We start from the raw sequence: 24,965 nt of genomic DNA on the forward strand, positions 1-24,965 counted from the left end.
TACAACATCTCTCTGGATGAAGTGGCCACGTGTTTAGGTGAGAACTAAACTACACAACTACCTCCTTAACTTTTATAAGCGACATGCGATTCACACCGTGTGTTTCGTAGGCGTGGAGAGGCGGCGCATCTATGGCATCGTGAACGTTCTGGTTCTCTCTCTTTTCTCACTGTCACTTTTTTGCATAATTATGTAAATGTGATTCATCATTATGCATGTCATTTGTACGCATTTGGTGAGAATGGGTTGGTTTGGATCCTAAGGAATGAATGGGGCTAGGCCAAATGCCAACACATTCGCGACGCGCTGAACAAAGACCAAGTGCACGCATCGAAAAAAGATAGGTATGTATTAATTCGTCCAAGCTAAGGCAATAACACAATAAAATATAAAAAACTGTGGTGTTCTCCTTTTAAGATATGTCAGTGCAAGTTGTTTTCAGTTTGGACAGCTCTTACATTTATTTTAGTCTAGGACTAGTCTAATCCCTGTCTGGGAAACCGCCCCAATATAATATAAAGGTTTAGTCCTGGATTAATCTAAACCCTGTCTGGAAACCATGGGCCTTGTTTAAGGTTTAGCTAAAGCGAGGACTGGCCCTTAGTTAAATTAGGATGTTCAAGCATCTTTTGTAAACAGCCTTTAAAAAGACGTTACTGGTGTGTACATTGAGACAAATCAATGGCACTGTCATATTTTAAAAGCTGTCATTGCAAGTTATTTTCAGAATGCTTAAACGTGTGTTTTAGTCTATAGAACTAGCCTGTACCCTTGTCTGTGAAACCAGGGGGTTAGAGAAACATGTCATGGATAAATTATTTGTATTCTTTCTATATTTTCTACATTTTGAGACCTTTCCTGTCCATGCATAATCGTTCCTATACGAATATAAAACTATATTTGCTGTATTCTGATTTATGAACTGATTTTTATTGCATGGCATGCATACATAATAACATTGGTTGCATTTGGTGGTTAAATAGGACTGCTCTGAGGTAGGTTTGTGGGTTTCGGGCATCCTGGGTGTAATCCTTAAACCAACTTCTCATGTTACACTCCTTCCCGCGAGAAACCCCCCAGTCGCGCCAAAACCCCACCTGTGTTCCCACCTTTATCTTGCCTGCCTGAGCTTGTCAATAACAGCATCGAGACATATGTGCCTTTTTATGAGGTAAATTAATGACGTACGATTAATATTATTCATTAATTCCCCACAGAGAGACCCCGGCGTCTTTAAGATCTGACGCGCCACAGATCACAAGCAGCGCGCCCACCTCCCCGCCAACAAACCCTTCAGAGGCGTGGCTAAAACCATTTTCCGATTGGCTGCTGCAAGCGCTCTGAGGAATTTCCTGTACGTGCAGCCATTCACAGTCGATGTATTTGCATAACGCCGTCCTGATTGGCTGGGCGAGTGTGAGATTCGTGAAAGCGCCAGAATACAAGCTTTAGCGGGTGATTCATATGAAACTCAGCAGTAAGGCGGCTATGAGCAGTAGAAATAAGAAGAATTTCAAGACATATCTGCTTATTTAAAAATAAAATGATGATCATTTAGACAGAAACATACAAGGATCACCACGCGAAGGATTTATAAACAGCTTTTAGTGTTTTTTTATTCCACAAACAAGGAGTTTCAGGTGAGACTAACTTAACTCTGTCTGTATGACTCACACTGTGATACTATTTAATCTAGTTTTTTTAAAATGTGTTTTAACTGAACTAAAACAGATTTTTCAAACTAATATCGAGACCATCAGAAAAATATCTTAACAGAGGGTTTATATAATTTAACTAGTATTTATTATAGCTACTGCTACTGTTTTCCTGCTAACCTACTAACTAACATTGTAATATAAAATAATATATCTGTATATACGAGATAATTTAATGGATTAACGTAAAAGTAGTTTAACGGAAGTGTTTGTTCATGTAAAAATATGACTGGTTTGGTTTCCAGGCAACTGGTCAAGATCTTTGCGCCAAAACTTTCCCACCATCAACATGTCACTGTTTTAAACTTTACGTTATCCTTATCGTATTACTATTTAAACTTTATAATATTATCTTCTTATCATTGTATGAAACTGTACGTTATTATCATCATATAAGTTAACTCTTTATAACTTTACATTATTATTACCCTATGACTTTTTAAAACTTTACATTATTATTAACTTACCCCGTGACTGTTTAAAACTTTACATTATTATTAACTTACCCTATGACTGCTTATAACTTTACATTATTATTAACTTACCCTATGACTGTTTAAAACTTTACATTATTATTACCCTATGACTGTTTAAAACTTTACATTATTATTAACTTAAGTTACCCTATAACTGTTTAAAACTTTACATTAATATTAACTTCCCTATGACTGTTTAAAACTTTACATTAATATTAACTTACCCTACGACCGTTTAAAACTTTATATTATCGTCATATTATATTGGATGTATTAACATAATGTATTAGTACAATGTAGTAATAACTTACTAGTAAGACAAATAACTTTGCGTTTGACGATTTAATATATAAACAAACTTATCAAATTAAAATACGTATCTGTATACCTAAAGTAAAAGTTTAATATATAGTATTTCTTCAGTAGTCCATAAGTCTAAATGCAGTAAATTTGATTGATTGATTTATGTCTGTTTTTCAGATGGAGAGAAAGTGTTTATCTTTAAAGGATCTGGTTAGTGTGAGGAAAATTATAACAGGCTCAGATGATACTGACAACATGAATGACCATAAAGTAAGATGATCTAAATATTATCACATGACATACAATTACATGAATGCGTTTACAGCCCCATCAGATGTTTAACCGACTCTGTGATTTTCAGGAGAACATTTGTATGGAGAGGAGAATAATGACGCCGTTGAAGTCTGAATCTGTGACCGCACACAGCAGGAGAGTTTCAAGCCCAGACATCACACACATAACACCCATCAAACAGTCGGACAGAGCCCATGCAGACCCCTGGACCCCCACGGCAAACCTGAAGATGCTGATCAGCGCGGCCAGCCCAGATATCCGGGACAGAGAGCTGAAAAAGACGCTCTTCAGACCCATTGAGAATGAGGAGAAGGTCACAGAAGAGGACGAGGACCTCGATGAGTCGTGTCAGGTACAGTGTTTGATAAATCGCATGTGTCCAGACGCCTGTCGATTACAAACATTCACAATGGTGATCAAAATTACCCCTGAATTACCCCTAAGTGATTGTCACTGTGGTAAAACTGGTAAATTGGGAAAGCAAACTCAGCCTTCACAAAAGTTATTATTATCTATAAATCTAAAAACAAGTTAGTATTACACATTTCAGTGCCTTTTTACCTGTGAAAATTGCATAATAACTATACAGGATGTTCATGATTAACATATCATCAAAGTTTGGTATTATCTATAGTATCTCTAATTTTTATTTTTCTTCAGTTTGAAATATTAGATGATTCTGAGAGGAGGCCGAGTCGCAAGCAGAAGAGTCTTGGGCTTCTGTGTCAAAAGTTTCTGGCTTTGTATCCTGATTATCCAGAAACCTCGGAGAAGATCAACATCTCTCTAGATGAAGTAGCCACGTGTTTAGGTGAGAACTAAACTACAAGACTACCCACTTAACTTTTATAAGCGACATGCGATTCACACCGTGTGTTTCGCAGGCGTGGAGAGGCGGCGTATCTATGACATCGTGAACGTGCTGGAGTCTCTGATGCTGGTGAGCCGAAGGGCCAAGAATTTGTATGTTTGGCACGGGCGATCACTGCTCCCACAGACCCTTCAGGATCTCCAGCGAGCGGGCCGAGAGCAGGGCTATCATCTGCAGATGGACCAGAAAGACGGAAATGGCCCGCATGCCGCCCAGCACACACAAAACACACAAGGTACGGATGCAAACATGTATCCTATAAGTACAGATACAAGATAGTTAAGCACACATTAAAGGACCATTCACATACTCTAATTTAAACTTTCTTGTGTTCTTAATGTAATTTCTACAGCATTTGTTAAACCCCCTAGTGACGGTTGCCTCATTAACAGAACCATTAGCCTCTCACCCGGTAAAGCCATGTGCTTCATTAATAGGTCACCAAGTTAATAGCATCTGAAGCGTAACACTGGTAACCAAGTCTGTGTTTGCTGGCCTTTGTGTTGATCACGGGTAATCCCATCACAACACATGACCCTTTGTGTTAATGGTGCCAAGCTCGTTATCACAGGTTCAGACATGTTTAGATCATTGATTCAATCTTGTCACCTCATTACCTTCCTTTAGAGAAATGACATTTCTATTTTGTGACTGGCTACCATAGTTCATTAAGAAAGGATATTCATTTATATAATATTAGGAGCACACCTATAACATGATTAGTTCAATGGCACTCACTACCTACGTATAAATAGTAATACAATTATTAAATGTCATACAACTGGCAGTATACTTAAAGGGACTTTTTTTGTACCATTTTGGAATCCATTCAGCTAATCTCCGGGTCTGGCGCTACCACTTTTAGCATAGCTTAGCACAATCCATTGAATCTGATTAGGCCATTAGCATTGCGCTAAAAATAACCAAAGAGTTTCAATATTTTTCCTTTTTAAAACTTGACTCTTCTGTAGTTACATTGTGTACTAAGACCGACAGAAAATTTAAAGTTGCGATTTTCTAGGCAGATGTGGCTAGGAGCTATACACTCATTCTGGCGTAATAATCAAGGACTTTGCTGCCGTAACATGGCTGCAGCAAGCGTAGTGATATTAAGCACTGCCCGAAATTAGTCCCCTACCATTGAATGTAACCAAGGGAACTATTTTCGGGCGGTCTTAGTACACGATGTAACTACAGAAGAGTCAAGTTTTAAAAAGGAAAAATATTGAAACTCTTTGGTTATTTTTAGCGCAATGCTAATGGTCTAATCAGATTCAATGGATTATGCTAAGCTATGCTAAAAGTGCTAGCGCCAGACCCGGAGATCAGCTGAATGGATTTCAATACGGTAGGAATCAAATGTTTAACTCTAAGGGAGCTGAAAAATGAGCATAATTTAAAAAAAAAGTGGAATGTCCCTTTAAGGCAGAGCTATAGTCTGTTTACTCACATAAGAAAATATTTTCAACTCAAATCACTTTATTTTCGTTTGTTACTTTAATTAGCCGTATTAGGTTATACATACGTTTGATGTAAGTTTATCTGCCGAGTTTGTTGATCTGATGAAGATCTGATGGATGTTTGCATCCTGCTGTCCTCATCTCAATCACTCGCATCTTTTCCCATGTGGCCACTGTCACTAAGCAACAGCATCCCATCCTAATGAAAGCTTATTACTACCCTACGTGGAAGACCAGAATCACTCCACAAGCCAATTTTAAGCACTCGTTCTTAATTACTGCTTCCACATTTATTCATTTTCTGATGTTTATCTCAGTACCACATTTCTAATCAAACCTCAGAATGGTAGCACATTTTTTTTTAACATAATCCATAATACAGAAACAAAACAGTGGATGAAGACTTTTGTTTCATTATAGTCTTCATTATCTCATGTATACATGCAAAAAGTTGTAAGAACATAAGTTTATTCTTTTATTTTATTTTTTACATTTTTTTTGTGTAAGAAATCATAGTTTTTTTCTGTCTTGCCTGACACTCTGCTATATGCATCAACCTAAAACTTTAACTATACATAACTTTTTGAAGTATTGAAATTTTTCGGTTATTGCGGACCATGTGTAGATGCATATTGCGATATACCGTGCGACCCTGGCTGCTGTGTTTTTAACTAGATCAGCAGTACATATGGTTTGTTTCTCTCCTGTATAGCGCCTTCCAGTCGGAGGAAAGATAAATCGCTGCGGATCATGAGCCAGAAGTTTGTCATGCTCTTCCTGGTGTCCAAAACGCGGACCGTCACGCTGGATACGGCTGCTAAGATTCTGATCGAGGAGGGTCAGGATGATTCCACTCACAGCAAATATAAAAGTAAGACCCCTGTTATCATTAAAACGTGGTAGTTTTTTAAAGCATTAATGATCCTATCATGAATTAAACTCCGCTAACAGTCTGCTAACTGTCGTTTGTTTGTTTAGCTAAAGTACGGCGCTTGTATGATATCGCAAACGTCCTCACCAGCCTTAATCTGATAAAGAAACTCCACGTGCGAGAAGAAAAAAGCCGGAAACCCGTCTTTAAATGGATCGGACCTGCTGATTTCCCAAGCGGCAACAGTGGTACGACAGAAAATGCACATATAAACCACATGTCTTTTTAGTTTCGTTGCTGTGTTATTGTGATTTAATTGTTAAACCTTTATTACATAAAGATTCAGAGACTTTGGAAGTGTCACAAATTCAGATGACCACCACGGTCGTGGGAACAGGAGAACGACGAGAGAAGATGGCTCGTCATTCCTCTTTTCAGATCGTTCACACCCCTCCTGTGAATATGAGACTGATAAGCTCCGCCCCCAGCACACCTCACAGAGGTGCCACAGGTAAGAACCAATCAGAACACTGCCGTATCGTAACTTACATCGATAGTGTGAAGTTTAACACTGTTTTTGTTTCCAGACGAGCCGGTGGATTTCTCCAGGAAAGGTGTTAATAGTGCAGCGTGTCGACTGCAGTTCGGAGACAGGTGAGATTCACATACTTGCATTTTGTAAATGTTTCTAAGTTCCGATTCATGTACATCAAATATACGTACCTAACGCTCCTATGCTGTGTGTGATGTTTCAGTGGCAGTCCTGGAGCACCCTCTGCTGGACGGGCGTCTCTCGATGTGCCCCCCCAGCCTGAGACTCCATATGCAGCCCGGTTCACCCCGCAGACATTGACGTACCTGCCTCAGACCCCCCTGCTCATGCTGTACAGCAGCCCCGTCCCTGAGCGTATCGCACACGGTCAGAGTTCACCCGTCTCAGCAGATCAAAAGAAGAGAGAGAGGGAGGATGATCAGGACAAAGATCAGGCTGCTAAAAGAAACAAATGCTCTGCGTCTTCAGAAAGTGACACGGTGTGTATTATGAGCTCCATTAGTATCCATTAAGACTCATTTTTGGACACATTTGACTTAATTTGTCTCAAACAGGGTGAGAGTGAGTGTCTCACAAAGTCTCCGCTCAGCTCCAGAGAAGGTTCCCCCGGGAATGAGGAAGTCACGGGAAAACGCAGTCATACGGATACCCTCCTTTCTTCTCAATACCTTTATGTTCCAAACACAGCAGGTATTTCAAACACCTTGTCTTGACATTTATGCGTTTTTATTCAAGATACTTATTCTAAATTTTTGTCTAGGACTGAACGGTCTGAATTTCCTCATGCCGGCAGGGCAAACGCAGGGCGGCGTGCCGGCCGTAGCCGTGCCATATTTCCTGCTGCCCTCATCGCTGATAGCAGGTGCGGTGCCTGCGTCCGGCGTGGAGGGAGCTGCCAAAAGCGGTTTGAGTTTTCGAGTGCCCACTGTACTGTCGCCCACCCGCTTTGTGATGGCAGGCGGGGCGTTCGGTGTGCCTGAAAAGGAGAACGGCACTGAGCATCACGGGTACAAAACACCGGGCTTCTTGCTGTCACCACAGGTGCACAGAAAACCGAGCCCTCAAACAGCACAGGTAAGTAATGAGGATGTTATTATAATGTTTACACCTGTACCTTCAAAACGTCTAAATATTTGGGTCTCTCTCACTTTCAGACTCCATCAACACCAAAGGAAATAGAAATGGGGTCCAAATCTTTCTTTCAGACACCCAGATCTGAACTTACATACCTACAAGCGACACGCAAGAGAGGCTCTGCCATAAGGAAGCTGGACATCGAACACACATCAGCCAATTAAATTCACATACGTCATCATTCACGCTTCTATGGTGCTGCCAAAGAAAAAACGGCATTACATGGTAAAGACTGGCTTGAATAACTGTATTATCAGTGAAGATTTCATGTTTACTGACAGTATCAGATCATTACAGGTATTAAAACTCTAACTCAGGGTTCATGGGTGCACGTCTATGAGTTGGAGCTGTTATGTGCCCTCTTTAGGCATTATTTTTATTTCCCCCATTTAAGAGTATTTTTAATATCAACCCAGCATATTGATAGTATTTCGTTTCCAGTATCATTTCTAATTCAGGGGCTGTAACCAATAAACCAGCCAGTCTAGCACTACATTATTTAAAAATGTAAATTGAATTGAGGCCTTACACATACTCTACTTGTACATAAATCTGCATTAGTATTTTACACTTTAACATCCATCTGAGCTGAAGCCAGCATGCCTTAGAAATGATTTTGTGTGAAATACACCGACTGCGTTGACCTGATACAGTAATTATGAAGAAACCCTCTTCAGTCTTTATAAGATTTAAAGTCAAATTTGATGTACATTGAACAAAATGAATGTTACAGGAAAATTTTGGGGATTTAGTGATAACAAATAATGGTTGTGATTGTTGACATTTTTGTTGAGTTTTGAGGTGTTACGTCTGTGGAACAAATAGGAAATGTATACTGAGACATACTTGAAATCCCAGTGAATTGTGATCTATGATCACTGGATTTACTATCACAGTACTGTATCACTTGAAACAATGTTTATCTATTCAATGTTTTAAATTATTTTTTTAAATTCGAGTCAAATGTGGATTGAATTTTACACCACAGTGTGTATTCATTACTGTACAGAGTTATTTGACCTGAAATCAGCATTGAATATTTTTGTATATGTGTTTATTTCTGTACATGTCACTGTTGAAATATCTTTGCTGGATGTTTAGAGATGTTTCAGCTTTTTAAGGTGGGCACTGCTGAACCTCTAAGGTGCTTTTGTGTGTCTGTGTGTCTGACAATGCTTTAAATGATTATTTTGTGTTGTTATACATGTGTCATGTTTAGATTTGCTAAATAAATTAAATACATTTAAAAATATGTTATTCTGTAACTGATTCGTCTCAACTTGTTCGACTTCATGCGGCGACGCTAGAACTGACAATTCGATGACGTAAAAGTACCGCGAGAGCGATTGAAGTAGTCGAATTTCGACTCGTTCTCGCGGTATTTTGACGTCATCCGCTTGTCAGTTCTTGCAGCGCCTCAATTGTGTTACAAAATATGCTTAATTGTGCTCTCTTGTGTAACCACTAGGTGGCAGCACACACACAGGTTGCTCTATAATGCTGGTTAACCCATAATGAATACCAAGAGTTATTCTTGTAATTCCTGGTGAATAAACCCCAACTTCATGATGCGGAGTGTGCTCGTATAAATGTCGTTTTGTTTTTATTAAGAATGGAGACCACCTCATCTTAACAGTAAATTAAAATTGTGTGGTCTCTATTACAGCTTTCAGTAATGATACTTAATTTAAACCAACACAGCAACATCCCTCATAGTTCATCGTTAAAACAAAATCTCCTGGCAGCTGTTTTAATTAGCACAATACAACTATTTAAGCAATGACTTTACTTCTAACAGAGGCCAGCAAGCCAGAGGAAAGTTTGAAACACTCACGTGGTCTCTGCAATATTAGGTGCGACAAATGGACTAAAGTTTTGTGAAAAAATATACTAAGGAAGGTGAAGGAATGGAAATTTCACAGAGCCGAAATAATGCTGCAGTCCTGGAGATTCTTTATGGGTACATCAAAAATATCCACATCTATGGAAACCTAAATACACAGATCATATGTTTAATTTCTCACACACGTGACTTTTTTCATCCAGTTCATTGACCATATAAGGAGGAGCATGAGACTTTCTTCATCTGTTTTCCATTCAGTTTGTCAGTCTTCTGCTGTTATAGATACATTCCTTCTGAAGCACGTTTGGTGTAACGTTTGACTTCCAGCCGAAATCCAAACGGTGGAAGAACTGACAGCTTGTGCTTATTTCACATAAAACACCAAGTAGTGGGTTTGAATGTTTAGAACAAATATGCATTTACAGAGGCCCTCAAAACTATTTAGACACATGTTTTGAATTGTGTGTAGTAAAGTCCAGATATTTTAAGTCTGGTCCATTTGGGTGGAACTGTTATGCTTTACTGAAAGTTGACCAGCAGCTCCCATTCAGACTGGTGAAATGGTTTTACTGGTGAATGCTACAGGTGTGACTCATAATAGTCTTTTGTTTGCTGGGTTATTATTACAAGATCTGCATTTTTAAATATCTTGCACATAATGCCACACCTCACACGTTCAAACAACATTACACTTTACACAGAGACACTACTATAATGCTCAGTAAATGAATAGTTTTATCTGTAATTACAAACATTGTCAGATAGACAAAAAATACACCAAATAGCAGAAACATATTTAGTTTAGGAAATAAAATTATATTATATAATAGCATTAATTATAATTATGGCATGACGTCATAGCGGACAATAAAGTGCGTAAACTTTGGTAACGTAGCATATTTATTAAACATACATATTCATCAATAGCAACATAAAAACAACGATTTATACACTGGGGTAGCTTAATACAAGCCTACATTAAAATATACAAAAAAAAGTAACATTTTAATAGTATTTAATGAATTTATTTTTAAAAAATACAATAAAATGAACCAATTTACTGTACCATTTCTTTTTTTTTTTAATAAAACAATTTTTTTGGTAACGTGACAATTGTTGCGTAATGGTTCACCGTTAATCGTTGCGGGTTACGTTATGGGCGGGATTGTGAAGCACACGCCCCTTTTCATCTGCAGTGACCGTCATTCAGACACGCACGCGCTCTCAGTGCGGTACCAGTAAACAAACCTGAACACGCAGGTAAGACATCTGAAAATACTGCTTACGAATGTAAACCTCATGTGTCTGTTTGTAATTTATTGAACGAAAACCGGAATAATTATTATAATTCCAACAAAGAGTGTTAATGGTTAGGTATTATGTAGCCTACTGATGTATGTCGTATTGACGTGAATTAAAGTTATTGACGAGTGTATGATTTCCTTAAATACGTTCACACGTTTTACGAGTTTGACTCACAACGATGTTAAAACGATGTATTCACAAACTCGTTAACAGAAACTTTATCGAAAATACTGAGTTGAATGGGCTCAGATTTCAAATGTGTATGAAATTTGCTTTATTTTGCTCTTCCTTTGATTATACTTGCAAAGCTTAATTTAACAGTGCAAGTCATGGTAATATCACGGTATTTTAAAAAGTCAAGTCTAATTTCACTGAGATTATGAGACCGTTAGTTATAGCTTTTAAGTGGATATAATTATTTTACTTGCATGTACAGGTTGCATTCATTCATAGATGATGTTGCTTTGAATTTAAAGCTTTGCTTTACGTGCTCAGTCTTTATTAATAAATTCACATTTATATTCAGGACTGTGTTATCCTTGACTGATAAAGTCTTTGTGCATTTCACAAATATTTCTGGTCTCTGCTGTATTAGTCTTCAAAGACGGAGCCAATGTGTGTGCGTGTTTATATCTATTTACAGACTATTGTTACTGTTAACTATAAATATCATTTGAACAATGTGGGGATTTAGAGGAATAATTTGGCTCCGTTTGACTCTTCATTGTCTCAGGGATCCCGGTGGTCGTGTTGTGTTTAAGTCTTCAGGCGTCTACAGGCTGTTTATTGTCTGTAGTTTATCATTATTATGCTAGAGACACATGCAGTAGCCTGTTAAAGGGTCATTTAACTCCCCAGCATGTGAAAACACAAAACAAAGACATTTTATATTTTAATTTTATAATTCAGGTGAATTCCCAGTTGTGTTTAAAATAGCCAAAGTTTCCAGCAGCTGTACTGTAGGATGAATGTGTTGACTGTCTCATTGTTTCTCTTCACAGTCTGCTCATAATGCCAAACTGGGGTGGAGGAAACAAATGTGGAGCTTGTCATGGGACGGTCTACCACGCTGAAGAGGTCCAATGTGATGGAAGAAGTTTCCACAAGTGCTGCTTCCTCTGTAGTAAGAGAGCACAGAAAATATATTTCCTTGCACAGTTTTGAGAGCATTCCACCAGATGTATTTCCTTTGAGATGTTTTTGTGAGATCTTGAATTAGATGCACTACGCACATGCTTCTTATCAACACTTCACTACTATTTTGGCAAGGAGAATCCGTCTCACATGAGGAGAGGTTTATTTTCTGTAGCCTTGAGCTGATGTTGAGTGAGACGTCTCTTTCGATGTGTTTTAACCACACTTTCCTCCTCCTGACTCTTTAATTGAATCTCGATGTTTACTGCATATTTGTGTGCACACTGACAACTGTGGAGAGTTGTGGTGCGTTCAGGTCCTTCTGTGTTGTTTATATTTATAGTCGTAATTACGCGTTCAAGTCACTTTTGTCGGAAACAAGATTGAAGCTTCTTTTAATGAATTGCATGACAATACAGCAAGGATTGCTAAATAAGCAGCAGTCGTCATTTCATCGTCTAGGTTAGCTATAGACCCAATATTCCTGCTATGAGTAATCCACTTCTAGCCAAAAAGTTTATGCGTCCCTACTGTGAAGTCATCTGTTTTCTAATGTTTTTCCTCAAGACTGTCGTTCTGAGCTGAATCAGTTGACAGTAACTAACAGAGATGAATATAGAGCCCAGAATCACATGATCAACATTCTTACATCAAAGCCTGTGATTATAATGGAGTTTGGGGGTTTTGGCAACAGCATTCATGCTTATTAAACTTGGGCTTGTAAACAAACATTGTCAGTGTTCGACAGTGAATAATCCTCAAATCATGAGGCTTTTTCGAGAAGAGACGTGCCGTTACATCACGATGATTGCCTGCTGGAAAATAACAGATAACTATAGAGTTAGTCTTGTTTTGGTCAAGTCAAATGTATTTTATAGCATTTTTTTTACAATATTGCATTGTTTTAAAGCAGCTTTGCATGAAAGATGAAGAAAAGAATGGGGGAATATATAGTAGGCTAAACATAATGTATGATATTATTGGAAATTTTATTATCTTCATATATAGATTGTAATCTAAACTTTGACACCAGATATTTAGTGGATTCATTTGATTAGCAGGCGTACATATTACACTACACTGCAAAAAATGATTTTCAAGAGGAAAATTCTTAGTGTTTTTGTCTTGTTTTCAGTAAAATACCTAAAAATTCTTGATTAGCAAAACGACCCAAGAAAATAAGTCTAGTTTTTAGACCAAAACTATCAAATTTAAGTGATTTTGTGCATAAAACAAACAAAAAAATCTGCCAATGGGGTAAGCAAATTTTTTCTTAAAATTTACTTGAATTTAGTGTTTAAGAAAAATTTTAAAGATTTTTTTGCTTACCTCATTGGCAGATATTTTTGCTTGTTTTATGCACAAAATCACTTAAATTTGATAGTTTTGGTCTGAAAACAAGACTTATTTTCTTGGGTCGTTTTGCTCATCAAGAAAAAACATCTTAATTTAAGAATTTTTAGATATTTTTATTGAAAACAAGACAAAAATACTATGAATTTTTTTTCATGAAAATATTTTTTTTGGAGTGTAAACATGCCTTTTCATTTTACATGCACTGCAAAAAAAGACTTTATTACTTAGTATTTTTGTCTTGTTTTCATTAGAAATATGTAAAAATTCCTAAATTAAGATATTTTTTCTTGACGTTTATAGACAAAAAAAAAACAATTTAAGTAAATTTAAACTTAAAACAAGCAAAAATATCTGCCAATGGGGTGAGAAAAAAATCTTTAAAAAAGTATTTTTCTTAAACACTTAATTTAAGCAAAATTTTCTCACCCCATTGGCAGATAATTTTGCTTGTTTTAAGTTTAAATTTACTTAAATTGTTTTTTTTTTGTCTATAAACGTCAAGAAAAAATATCTTAATTTAGGAAACTTATTTTCTTAGGTCATTTTGCTCATCAAGAAAATACATCTTGATTTAATAATTTTTAGAATTTTTCTAATGAAAACAAGACAAAATACTAAGTAAGAAAGTCATTTTTTGCAGTGTGAAAATGGCCCTTAACTCTTTCCCTGCCATTAACAAGTTATCTGGTCAATTAATAGAAAACATTTGCATAAAATGTTTCTGATGATTTTTTTTATGTTAATCTGCAATACCGCACTTACCCAATTTATGAAAAAAACGAAGACAAAACGTTATTTACTAATTTTAAACTCTGTGTATGTTTTGATAATCGTTCTGAATCTGATCTTTAACAAAATTCCGTTACAAAAATTTAATTATTTCAGCTTTTTGCTACAAAATTTTTATTTTTTTAAGAATACCCATATTTAAGAGTTTATAAGCAGAGAAAAATAGGATGAAAATGTTTTTTCCCGGTTTGTTTGTTTAAAAGCAGAGGGTCTGTTCTTCCATTTGATATATTTGTATGTTTATATATTTTTAGAAGAAAATTTTCCTGGAAGGCATTTTGTAAAACTTTGTGAAAATTTCAAAAAATGTCTGGTGGGGAATGAGTTAAAAGTACAAAAATGATAGAAGAGCAAAGTTTTACATTATAATAATGAATTTGCAGTAATACCATAAGGAGCATTGTATGAACCATAGAGAAATTGTATCAAAAATGTATCCCAGCACCACACACACCTACAAAACTAAAAGAGTGACGTCTTTAAGATTGTAGTCGGACCATTTACAATAAAAGCTATATTAGCAGAATTTACAAAGTTAAGCTAGTGTTTGCCAACAAGGCGAAAACGGCAAGGAATCAAAACTTTACTCAATTTTATATGGACAAGCACCACTCGCATAATCTTATTATTTTTCCTCAGTGGTCTGCAGGAAAGGTTTAGACAGCACTACGCTGGCCATCCACGAGCAGGAAATCTACTGCAAATCCTGCTATGGTAAAAAGTACGGCCCGAAAGGATACGGGTACGGCCAGGGGGCAGGAACGCTCAACATGGACCGTGGCGAGAGGCTGGGCATCAAACCAGAGGAGTGAGTGTTTATTTCTTCAACAGAGTTCAACATAAACTCGAAATATTCACGTAAATGAAGAAATATGTTTACGTGTCGTATTGAGAGTCTACGTGGGTTTTGTAGTAACACTGCCCACTCTGCAGTGTTGGAGCTCTGTGTCAGATGATCATTGTTATGAAAGCGTGTATTATGTAAGCAGAGCTCCTGTATAGCCGAGCAGACCTCAGGCGCCCTCAACTCAACAAAGACCCTCATTCAAGCCCCCGGGACATGTGTTGCTTCATTAGACTGCTGAGAAAAAGACTCTGACTCAAGTCTGTTTTTACCCAGGACCCAAACTCATCGGCCCACCACCAACCCGAACCCGTCAAAGTTTGCTCAAAAGTTTGGAGGCGCAGAGAAGTGTGCACGCTGTGGAGAGTCTGTGTATGCTGCAGAGAAGGTGAAGGGCGCTGGAAAGGTGAGTCAAGTATGCAAGAAATCACAGTAATCACATCTAATATATTTAAACATGATATCATAGGAAAGATTATTACAAATATTACTAATTCAGACTACTCTATGTAAGATCTTTCCATTAAAATAGCTAAAGTCTACTAGCATAGTGTTATAGGTTTATTTTTACATTTATACTTACATTGTACGAGATATATTTCTGCTTTTACTGCCATAGAAATCATTGATGTGTTTGACTTCATTTGGCACTGCGCAGACTAATCGGCCTATGACATCACATTTACAATTACATTTATTGATTTGGCAGACGTGTTTATCCAAAGCACCTTACAGTATGTGGGTGATTCTCACGAAATCCAGACTTAGGTGTCCAGCATCAGAATTTTTTTTAAAAAGCCCTTGAAGCCAATTTTTTTTTGCACATATAAGATTAAGGTCTAAACTTACTATAACCATTATTTTTAGAGGATTTAAAAATATTTCCTATAGAATTATTTAAATTTTTTTTTTTAAATTATCATTACCGCAACATATTACATTAAATGTTTCGGTAATGAGAACTAAAAAGTTGTCTAGGTACTATGACAAACAAAATGTTAACTTTTATCTGGAGAGAAAAAATAAGAACTGCTTACCTGGTAGCCATCTTGAGTGTCACAGTCAATTATGTCTCTTCCAACAATTTTTTTTTAAATGTTAGTTCATTGAGGGCTTAAATAATGATTGAAAATTGTTGCGGAAGATGAGAAAACTGGCCTTGGACACATTTATATTCCTTATTATTGTCTCTACATTTACCAATGATCACCAAACACCACATGTTTCTTTACTGTAAATGTTTATAGTATAACATACACTGAAGCTTTTTATTTTTTAGATTTTTTTTATTTATAAATATTTCCATGTCAAAGAACCCAAATCCAGTCATGTACACTTTGCTGTAATGAAAATGTTCCCCTTAAATGTGGAAAAAACAACAAAATTGGTTTATTTGATGTCATTTGAAATCATGTGCAAAATAGTACATGAAGAGATGTTTGTAACTGTATGCTTCTTATTTTGATACTCTTACTTTGATGAAATTTTTTAATAAAAAAAGTAAATGCAAAGTATTGTGTGCTGTTTTTGCACATGGATGTATGCAGAATATGGAGGTAATAACATTTAGCATAGAAATTGCTTTGTTGTTGCTTCTATCAAGCCACACTACGGACTGCATTATAATGTAATGGCTATAAAACTTCATTTTAATATATCATCTATGAAAATGATTTGTGAGTCTTGTTAGATCGATTCTCATTGAATATAACAACTCTCATCAGTCTACACTCTTTCACAGCATCATCAAGCTTGCCGTTGTTGTTTTTTTTAGCGACCTGTAGTGACGAAAATGACATGTTGTGCCTTTAATGAAATATTATTTAAAATATGTAGAAAATTAAAAGAGACATTTATTTTTACATGGATGTCCACCGATCCATAGACTGCTTTTTATGAGTTTCTCATGAGATGGTTTTAGAAATCTGATGTCAAACTGGACAAAGATGTTATGAGCACATGATTATCTGCAACTACATTTTCCTTTGCCGTCTCTTTACAGCAGTGGCACAAGAACTGCTTTCGCTGCGCCAAGTGTGGAAAGAGTTTGGAGTCGACCACTCAGACAGAGAAAGACGGCGAAATCTACTGCAAAGGTGAGTCGTTTTCTGATCACACATCATACTAATTCACATTTCTTCATCCAACACATCATACAGCTTTTTTGCTAGGAATATAACATTTAGTAAAATATTACCAATATTCCCAATTACTATATACACTGCAAAAAATTACTTTCTTGGTATTTTTTTGTTTTGTTTTCAGTATAAATATCTAAAAATTCTTTAATTGAGATGCATTTTCTTGATAAGCAAAACAACTTTAGTTTTTTACACTGCAAAAATGATTTTCAAGAAAAAAATTCTTAGTGTTTTTGTCTTGTTTTCAGTGAAAATATCTAAAAATTCTTAATTTAAGTTGCTTTTTCTTCATGAGCAAAATGACCCAAGAAAATAAGTCTAGTTTTTAGACCAAAAAATATCAAATGTAGGTGATTTTGTGCATAAAACAAGCAAAACATTTTCTTGAATTTAGTGTTTAAGAAAAATGTTCAAGATTTTTTTGCTTACCCCATTGGCAGATTTTTTTTGCTTGTTTTATGCATAAAATCACTTAAATTTGATATTTTTGGTCTAAAAAACTAGACTTATTTTCTTGGGTCGTTTTTGCTCATCAAGAAAATACATCTTAATTTAAGAAAACAAGACAAAAATGCTAAGAAAATGTTTTCTTGAAAATCATTTTTTTGCAGTGTAGACAAAAAATATACAATTTAAGTGAATTTGTGCTTAAAACAAGCAAACATATCTGCCAATGGGGTGAGAAAAAAAATCGTATACGTTTCCTTTTTTTTAAACACTTTATTCAAGAAAAAATTTCTCACCCCATTTGCAGTTATTTTTGCTTGTTTTAAGCACAATTTCAAAATACATCTTGATTTAATAATTTTTAGATATTTCTACTGACAACAAGACAAAAATACTAAGTTAAAAAGGCATTTTTTGCAATGTAGATATTTTAAAAATCTATGCAAAAGGTTTTTTTAAATGACACATATAAGCAACTTTAGTAAACACAGTTAAACCCCAGACAGGTGCATTCCTAACTAAATAGGACACAGTTTTACAACAGCATGCAACACAGAACTGTATATATATATATATATATATATATATATATATATATACTGTATATTTTATATATTAGATCAGGGGGAGATATTGCTTTAGTCAGTCCCTCCAGAAAAAAGCGATTGTGCGATATATTGCATAATCAGCCAAAGTCTGCATATTTATGTGGGGCTGCATTTTTTCCAAATACGACGCACTTTCGCCGCATTAATTACATATTTCCGCGCACAAAATATCCGGGGCTTGCATGATTTCATAATCTCTGCATTTTCGTAGCAAAAAGTCACACATATATTAGCAGAAAGTTGAAAAATGTTGCATTTACTTCCCAAAAGCGCAGCCGTGTCCTCTATTGCCATGGGAACATTATGAAGTGACGTGATTATGTGACGTGAACATCATTGCAGCTTTTGCAAGTTTCCGCGGTTTTTGCAAGTTCAGCAAATTCCTGCAATTCATCGAATAAATTGCATAAATATCCAGCATATTCCATCGCATTTTTTAAGAAAACGTGCCGCAAAGTCGAGGATTTTTGCCCGCAACAAAAAATCTCCGCGTTTTTCTGGAAGGACTGTAAAATTAGTCAACATGGCCAACCTCTTTAAAAGCTATCTTGAAATGGATCAGATTCTGGATGGGACACATTGTTTTCGACAGATCAGCTCTGTGAGAACAGAAAATGACATCAGAGCTAAAGCTGAACAACTAGATTAACATGAAAATCTTGAAAAACCTCCTTTACGACCAAAAGTTACAATTCTGTCACAACTTGTGAATCTTATGCTGAACTTTCTGACCTCTTATAGGTCTACAGAGATTTTCTTTAAAGCTGATAAGAAGCCTCATCAATTCTTTGGGTTAACTCTGCACAACTCTAGTTCACTTATTAACTACATTTCTGACTAATTGCGGTTCTCTCTTCTTTTTTTAGCGTGTTATGCAAAGAACTTTGGACCCAAAGGATGTGGATATGGTCAGGGAGCAGGGGCTCTGGTCCACGCTCAATAACAGTCATGACTTCTTTACCATTATCTAAACTTACTAGTAATATATTGGTGCATAAAAAGTCCATTTCATAAGCATCTACTTTTATGAATAAAATATGTATGCAATAAAAACTGAAGAGCAGCACACAATCTATTTTACTGCTATAAATGTAACTTATGTTTTGAGTGAAAACTGTTTTAATTCAATAGGAATTGACTGGATCGTAAAAAGTGACTGTTGGAAACCAAAATGTTAGGAGGGGAAGATTGAAAAAAAGTCCTAATTTGATGAATGATTATATACAGAAACATTTTCTTGGGAATAAAGTGCACTATTGGATCATGCGCCACAAGATTAAATTTAATCTCATATTGGCCTTAAAGGGTAACACTTTTTTTAAAAACATTTGCTAATTTTCCAGCTCCCCTGGAGTTAAACATTTGATTTTTGCAGTTTGGGAGTCCATTCGGCCGATCTCCGGGTCTGGCGCTTGCACTTTTGGCGTGGCTTGGCATTGTCCATTGAGTCTGATTGGACCATTGGCATCAGGCTAAAAAAACCCCTAAAGAGATGCAATATTTTTCCTATTTAAAACTTGACTCTTCTGTAGTTACATTGTGTACTAAGACCAACGGAAAATTATAAGTTGCGATTTTCTAGGCAGATATAGCTAGGAACTATACTCTCATTCTGGCGTAATAATCAAGGACTTTGCTGCCGTAACATGGCTGCAGCAGCCGCAGTGATATTACGCAGCAGCCGAAAACAGTCCCCTGCTATTGAAAGTAACCAAAGGGACTATTTTTGGGCAGTAAGTAATATCACTGCGCCTGCTGCAGAAGTTTTAATAGGAAAAATATCAAAACTCTTTGGTTTATTTTTGAGCGCAGTGCTGGTGGTCTGGTCAGATTCAATGGATTATGCTGGAGGTGGGACCGCCGGACCGGGGATCGGCTGAATGGATTCCAAAATGGTAAGAATCAGGTGTTTAGCTCTGGTGGAGCTGGAAAATGAGCATATTTTCAAAAAAAGTGTCCCTTTAAACTTGAGCAGTAAATGATTAAGTTTATGTGCATAACCCTTTATTACGAAAGGCAGTTATATTAAAAACTAATGCACGGGACGTTCACCTTTGAATGTTTTATTAATAAAGCCATTAAAATTGAACCATGCCCAATAAGTTTACATGTGAAGCAGAGTAAGGTGATGTCCTGATCTCAGCTGAGGCACTGGAGATGAGCATGTGCTTTTCACATGGTGGGAAAACAGCCGGCAAAACCTTAAAGGCATAGGAATATATATATATTCGGTCTAAAAACAGTGTCACGCGTATTTGCTTCCTCACGAATAAAGGTTACTTTGCCTAATTAAGGTATTACAGTACAGGACTCATCGATCTGTCCATTAGTGATGATGCGTGGTGTCCACTTCCGATGATGTCATCGTTAGAGTTCTGCATTTCTTGTGTCTACTTTCCAGCCATTTGCTTTACAATTTGTACAACAAATCCAGCAAAGAAACATACAAAAAAACTCTGTAGTTTGAATATTAATCAATGAGAATGGAAACATTCAGATATAATACAACATCTGCAGAGCATCCACAGACCGAGAGACGCGCAATAACAGTACACACGTTTGATTTAAAACAAAGAAATTATTAAAAAAAAAATACACTTGCAAATACTGAACATTCACTATTTACAGATGTCTCTGGGATGGGAGGGAGGGATGGTCCTTATGGTAAGAGCCGCAGGTCCAGGCTTTACACATGCAGTGGAGACTTGCAGGGTAAAAGGTCTATACACAGCAGTGCCAGACGTCACTAAAAGCTACAGTCATAAACTTGGTTAATAGTTGGATTTTTTTGTCGCCTTCCATAAGATTATAAAAACGGGGAGCAGCTTCAACTAACACGGACAAAATAAGAACGAACAAAAGTCAATCACGGAAATAAATCTAGTGGGTTTATGTACAGATGCACATTCTTTACATGAGTTTATCCCATCAGCTGCTGCTATGACAACACCACACAGGAAGAGGAAATGCAGGAGAGGAAAAAGGGGAGGAGCTTCTTCTCTCAAATCTTGGAGTCGGTAGGAAATTGAGCGCAATTCTTGATCGAAAATGGAAAAAAATCAGTGCGTTGATGGCAACTTTGCCTAAACCAAAAAAAAAACAACAAAACCCGAACACCTTTAGAAATTGCATCTATGTAGTTTATCAACTACCAGATTGAACTAATGGCTTTCAAATGTAGACATTTCCTAAAACTACACATACATAATAATAAATATAGAGTTTCACATACGGGTGTGTTTTTCCATTCAATTCTGAATCTCGCATATCATCTGTAAAGAACATGATGTGGGCCAAATTTTACCCCGAAATTAAAGTGCATAGGGACAATAATGCCCCCCATTGCCCTTACTGAGTTTATGCTGTCTTCGTCATTACAATACACTTAAATGTAACTCTCATGAATGTAATAGAGTAATTATTTAAATCGGCATGATAATGATGCACAACGCTGAAACACAATGTGATAATATTAATGCCAAATAGGCACAAAGACTACATAAATGTTTCATCTCTTATTTTGGGGTAAAATATGAGACATGTTCATGACATTTAGCTACCTAAACTATTCAACATGCTGCAAATGTACATATATATGCGGAAATTGAAACGAAACGTAAGTAAAACCACCACATGGTACCATAATTACTCTTCGAAAAATACTCTATAAATAGGTTAAAATAAATATGTTTATGTCACATTATTTAAAAGGGCACCTCTAGTCATGTAAACACGGGTCTATATGATGCCTGCGTTGATAAAAACATACATCATATAGAATCATGATCAGATGAACTCTCAAGAAAGGTCATCCAAAAATAAAAACTCTGTCACTTTTCATTTATATCGTTTGAAACGTTGAACATTTACGCTTTTGTAAATGACAGAATCTTTATTTTTAAGTGAACTATCTATCTTTAACATCACCGGTATGCGCTATGCAAAATTTCAGTCTTATGACAGTCCAAGTTGAACCAGAACTTTAAAATGAATGATCACTTTAAAACGTAACAGAAAAGATTCACAGGAAGAAAGAAGGTAAAAAATAACATAATCGAAAAGCACTCGATGTGCAAAAAACCAAAACCGTTTCTTTCGTCCAACGGAGAGTTAGTAGTACTGCGTACTGATGTCATTGAACTCCTCCTCTTCCTGTTCCTCTTTCTCTCGACCCTGCGTCTCATAGTGCCGTCTACGGCAGGGGGAGTGGGGCTGGGTCGCGGTGGGCAGGTGGTGATGGTGGTATCCAATAACAGCATGCGTATCCTGACGGGATGAGGTTTGGAGTCTCTCTGTAAGGGAGCAGCACTATAGGAAAACCTCTCCCCTTTTCTCTCTCCTTCATGACGCTACACCAGCTGGTATCCCGTTCCGGACGTCTGGTCGTACTCTATTGTGTACTGCGAGGTCCAGTCTATCGCCACGGGCCGAAGCAAACCGCAGCACCTCAGATCAAAGAAATCGATGAGGTTCCTCATACAGCCGTGACTGCACACAAAACACAAGGCAGCACGATTAAACATTCAACAGGGTTCCCACACCTTAGTTCACTTCAAATTCAAGGACCTTTCAAGGACTTTCCAGGTCCAATACCCTCAAATTCAAGGACTAAATGTGGAGACACATTTTAAGTGAGAGCAAGGTTACATCTTTTTACCTTTTAAGATACATTGTTACAGTTCCCTTTCGAGGGAACTCGTGCTGCGTCACTGCGGTGACACTTTGGGGACGCCTCCAGGGGTAAGTGCGTCTGAATGTGTATTATCAAATTCAATCAATGGTGAGGCTTAATGACAAAGACATGCGGGAGTCAGGAAGTATATCGCTATCTGAAATAGACGGCGTTACAGGGACGCAGGAAGTATGGCAAGGGAGACGCAAAATCTCGTTCCCTTCTCAGGGAACAACAGTTACATACATAACCAGAGATGTTTTCATGTTTCAAACACAACTATGCAAAAAAGCATTTTGGTATGAATCAACATTCACATACAGAAGATATAAACATTTTAAGCGAACAGTTTTTTCTCAAACTTTCAAGGACCCGTGGGAACCCTGACTCAAACTGACCATAATCCCTGCCTTGATCCTACCCAGACAACCGGAAATGAAATGTTTTTAATGAAGGACTCACTTGAATGGGCTCTCGATGGACGTGGCGGTAACTTTAAAGTGCTTGTATCGCCTGGCGTTCATTCTCTCGTTTGTAGTGATACCCAGAACAGCGATCTATGAAAAAAACCTCAGCTTAGTATATAGAGAAATAACATTTTCCATCATGGCTGATTTTTTCATATTTATTAAAATGGGACACAAACGTAATGTGTCTCACCTGATACAGCTGGCACATGATTAGCACAGCGACCCACATGAAGTGAAACACACTGTTGAGAAACATCCAGAACATCCACGGCGAGCAGGTGGCGATCTGGGTGATGTACATCCAAAAGCCGTCTTTAGCGTAACTCGTAGCACAATGAATCCTCCAATCTGAGAAACACAACAAACATGCACCCAAATCAACAGCAGCACTAAAACAACGACTACTAACAAGTGACCCTGCTAAAGTCATTTATTATGATGTACTGTTATTCTGTACTGTGATATCAATTTCTAATGCTCAAAATCTCATCATTACATTGAGATTTCACAGTTAGGGTCACAAATATAAACAAATTCAACATGAACAGTGTTTGTATGTGTGAGTAACTTACAGGAAATACAGCCGTATATCATCCAACAGATCATACATAACAGGAAGAATAGATAGCCCATAAAGTAACGATGGTTTCCACTTCCTGTCCAGACAATGAAAAGAAAGAGAAACGAGTCAACAACCTGATTCAAATCAGTCCAAAGAACAAGACAAATAAAGAAATCATATTTCAAAGACATTATACAAAGGCACTCTCAGACAAGACTTGGCTAGTATACAGTTCGTTCAAGAGCAGGTGTGCGTTTATCTGGGTGAAATCACTTTTCAATGTCTTAGATGCCAAGCTTTTAGTTTGCTACTGGGACTCAATTTCAGGGTTTCTTTATGATAAAAACTTTGTGACTAAACTTTATTGTATTAGCACTAAAAGCTTTTTCTAAGTCTTAAAGTAAAAAAAATATATATACAAGTGCCTAATGAGTCATTTCTATGCTATATTTACATTTAGCAGACACAAAGATACTTACAAATGACATTTAACCCTTGTGCATCCTTGAGGAAATTTTTGTCTTTTTTAGTTTTGTTTTTTTGATAACTTTGCCTGCGTTAATGCTAACTGCATAAAATTTGCCATAGGTGTGCATTTTTATTGGAATTTTAATATTTCACCTTCATTTCCTTTAAAAAATCTATTTTCTACTAGGTACACAAAATACTTCCTCTTAGGACCTTTTGGACAAAAATGTCCCCATTGAAACCCATTAAAACTGCAATTTTTAATCCCGGTGCCATTCAACTATAAAATGATGCAATCTTTGTTAACAGGCTTTCATTCTGTTGGCAAGGCTTCAAAATTTACATTTTTACTATTTTTTACCAGATGGTGCCCTTTTTTTAGGTTTGGCATATAAAGCAAATTATTGCGCTTTATTGGTGTTTTCTGCTTATGCATATTATAGAGCCAATTAGATATATTATGAAGCTATAATTGTGTGGGTGTGTTGGTATGGATGTCAGATTGTGGTTTGTATGTGTGTACTGAAAATTTTATGTGTGTGTGTACCTGGTAATTATCACGTTGTGGTGACCAATTGTCCCCACAAAGATAGGAATACCAGTATTTTTGTGACCTTGTGGGGACATTTTAAGGTCCCCATGAGAAAAC

At 36.7% G+C, this 24,965-nt stretch overlaps 3 protein-coding genes across 5 annotated transcripts in view; 2 read left to right on the forward strand and 1 right to left on the reverse strand.

Annotated features, from left to right (window-relative positions):
• Positions 1 to 417: 417 nt before the first annotated feature.
• Positions 418 to 8,927, forward strand: e2f7 (E2F transcription factor 7). 3 transcript variants are annotated; one of them, XM_055191343.2, is made up of 13 exons: positions 418 to 1,640; positions 2,672 to 2,764; positions 2,856 to 3,140; positions 3,449 to 3,599; positions 3,673 to 3,894; positions 5,832 to 5,990; positions 6,098 to 6,238; positions 6,331 to 6,501; positions 6,578 to 6,644; positions 6,746 to 7,022; positions 7,098 to 7,233; positions 7,304 to 7,617; positions 7,698 to 8,927. In XM_055191343.2, exons 2-13 carry the CDS (start codon positions 2,672 to 2,674, stop codon positions 7,839 to 7,841), a joined length of 2,160 nt encoding a protein of 719 aa, XP_055047318.2. In that variant the 5' UTR covers positions 418 to 1,640; the 3' UTR covers positions 7,842 to 8,927. The 3 variants fall into 3 exon arrangements, with proteins under 3 accessions (XP_055047318.2, XP_055047322.2, XP_055047321.2); XM_055191347.2 differs by having other exon boundaries at positions 6,752 to 7,022; XM_055191346.2 differs by having other exon boundaries at positions 6,337 to 6,501.
• A 1,697-nt stretch (positions 8,928 to 10,624) lies between these two features.
• csrp2 (cysteine and glycine-rich protein 2) lies at positions 10,625 to 19,202 on the forward strand. Its single transcript, XM_055189793.2, has 6 exons — positions 10,625 to 10,780; positions 11,827 to 11,948; positions 14,744 to 14,912; positions 15,225 to 15,354; positions 16,951 to 17,044; positions 19,011 to 19,202. The coding sequence occupies exons 2-6, from the start codon at positions 11,837 to 11,839 to the stop codon at positions 19,085 to 19,087; spliced, it is 582 nt and encodes a 193-aa protein (XP_055045768.1). The 5' UTR covers positions 10,625 to 10,780; positions 11,827 to 11,836; the 3' UTR covers positions 19,088 to 19,202.
• A 989-nt stretch (positions 19,203 to 20,191) lies between these two features.
• Positions 20,192 to 24,965, reverse strand: part of zdhhc17 (zDHHC palmitoyltransferase 17) — a 33,319-nt gene continuing 28,545 nt past the window's right edge. The window contains exons 14-17 of the mRNA XM_055189786.2: positions 23,859 to 23,942; positions 23,477 to 23,634; positions 23,279 to 23,373; positions 20,192 to 22,632 (exon numbers count right to left, since the gene is read on the reverse strand). Of these exons, the coding sequence (XP_055045761.1) occupies positions 22,494 to 22,632; positions 23,279 to 23,373; positions 23,477 to 23,634; positions 23,859 to 23,942 (476 nt within the window). The 3' untranslated portion in view covers positions 20,192 to 22,493. The remainder of the gene's footprint in view (positions 22,633 to 23,278; positions 23,374 to 23,476; positions 23,635 to 23,858; positions 23,943 to 24,965) is intronic.

This window comes from Misgurnus anguillicaudatus, chromosome 1, assembly GCF_027580225.2.
Source record: "Misgurnus anguillicaudatus chromosome 1, ASM2758022v2, whole genome shotgun sequence".
NCBI classification, from domain to species: Eukaryota; Metazoa; Chordata; class Actinopteri; order Cypriniformes; family Cobitidae; genus Misgurnus; species Misgurnus anguillicaudatus.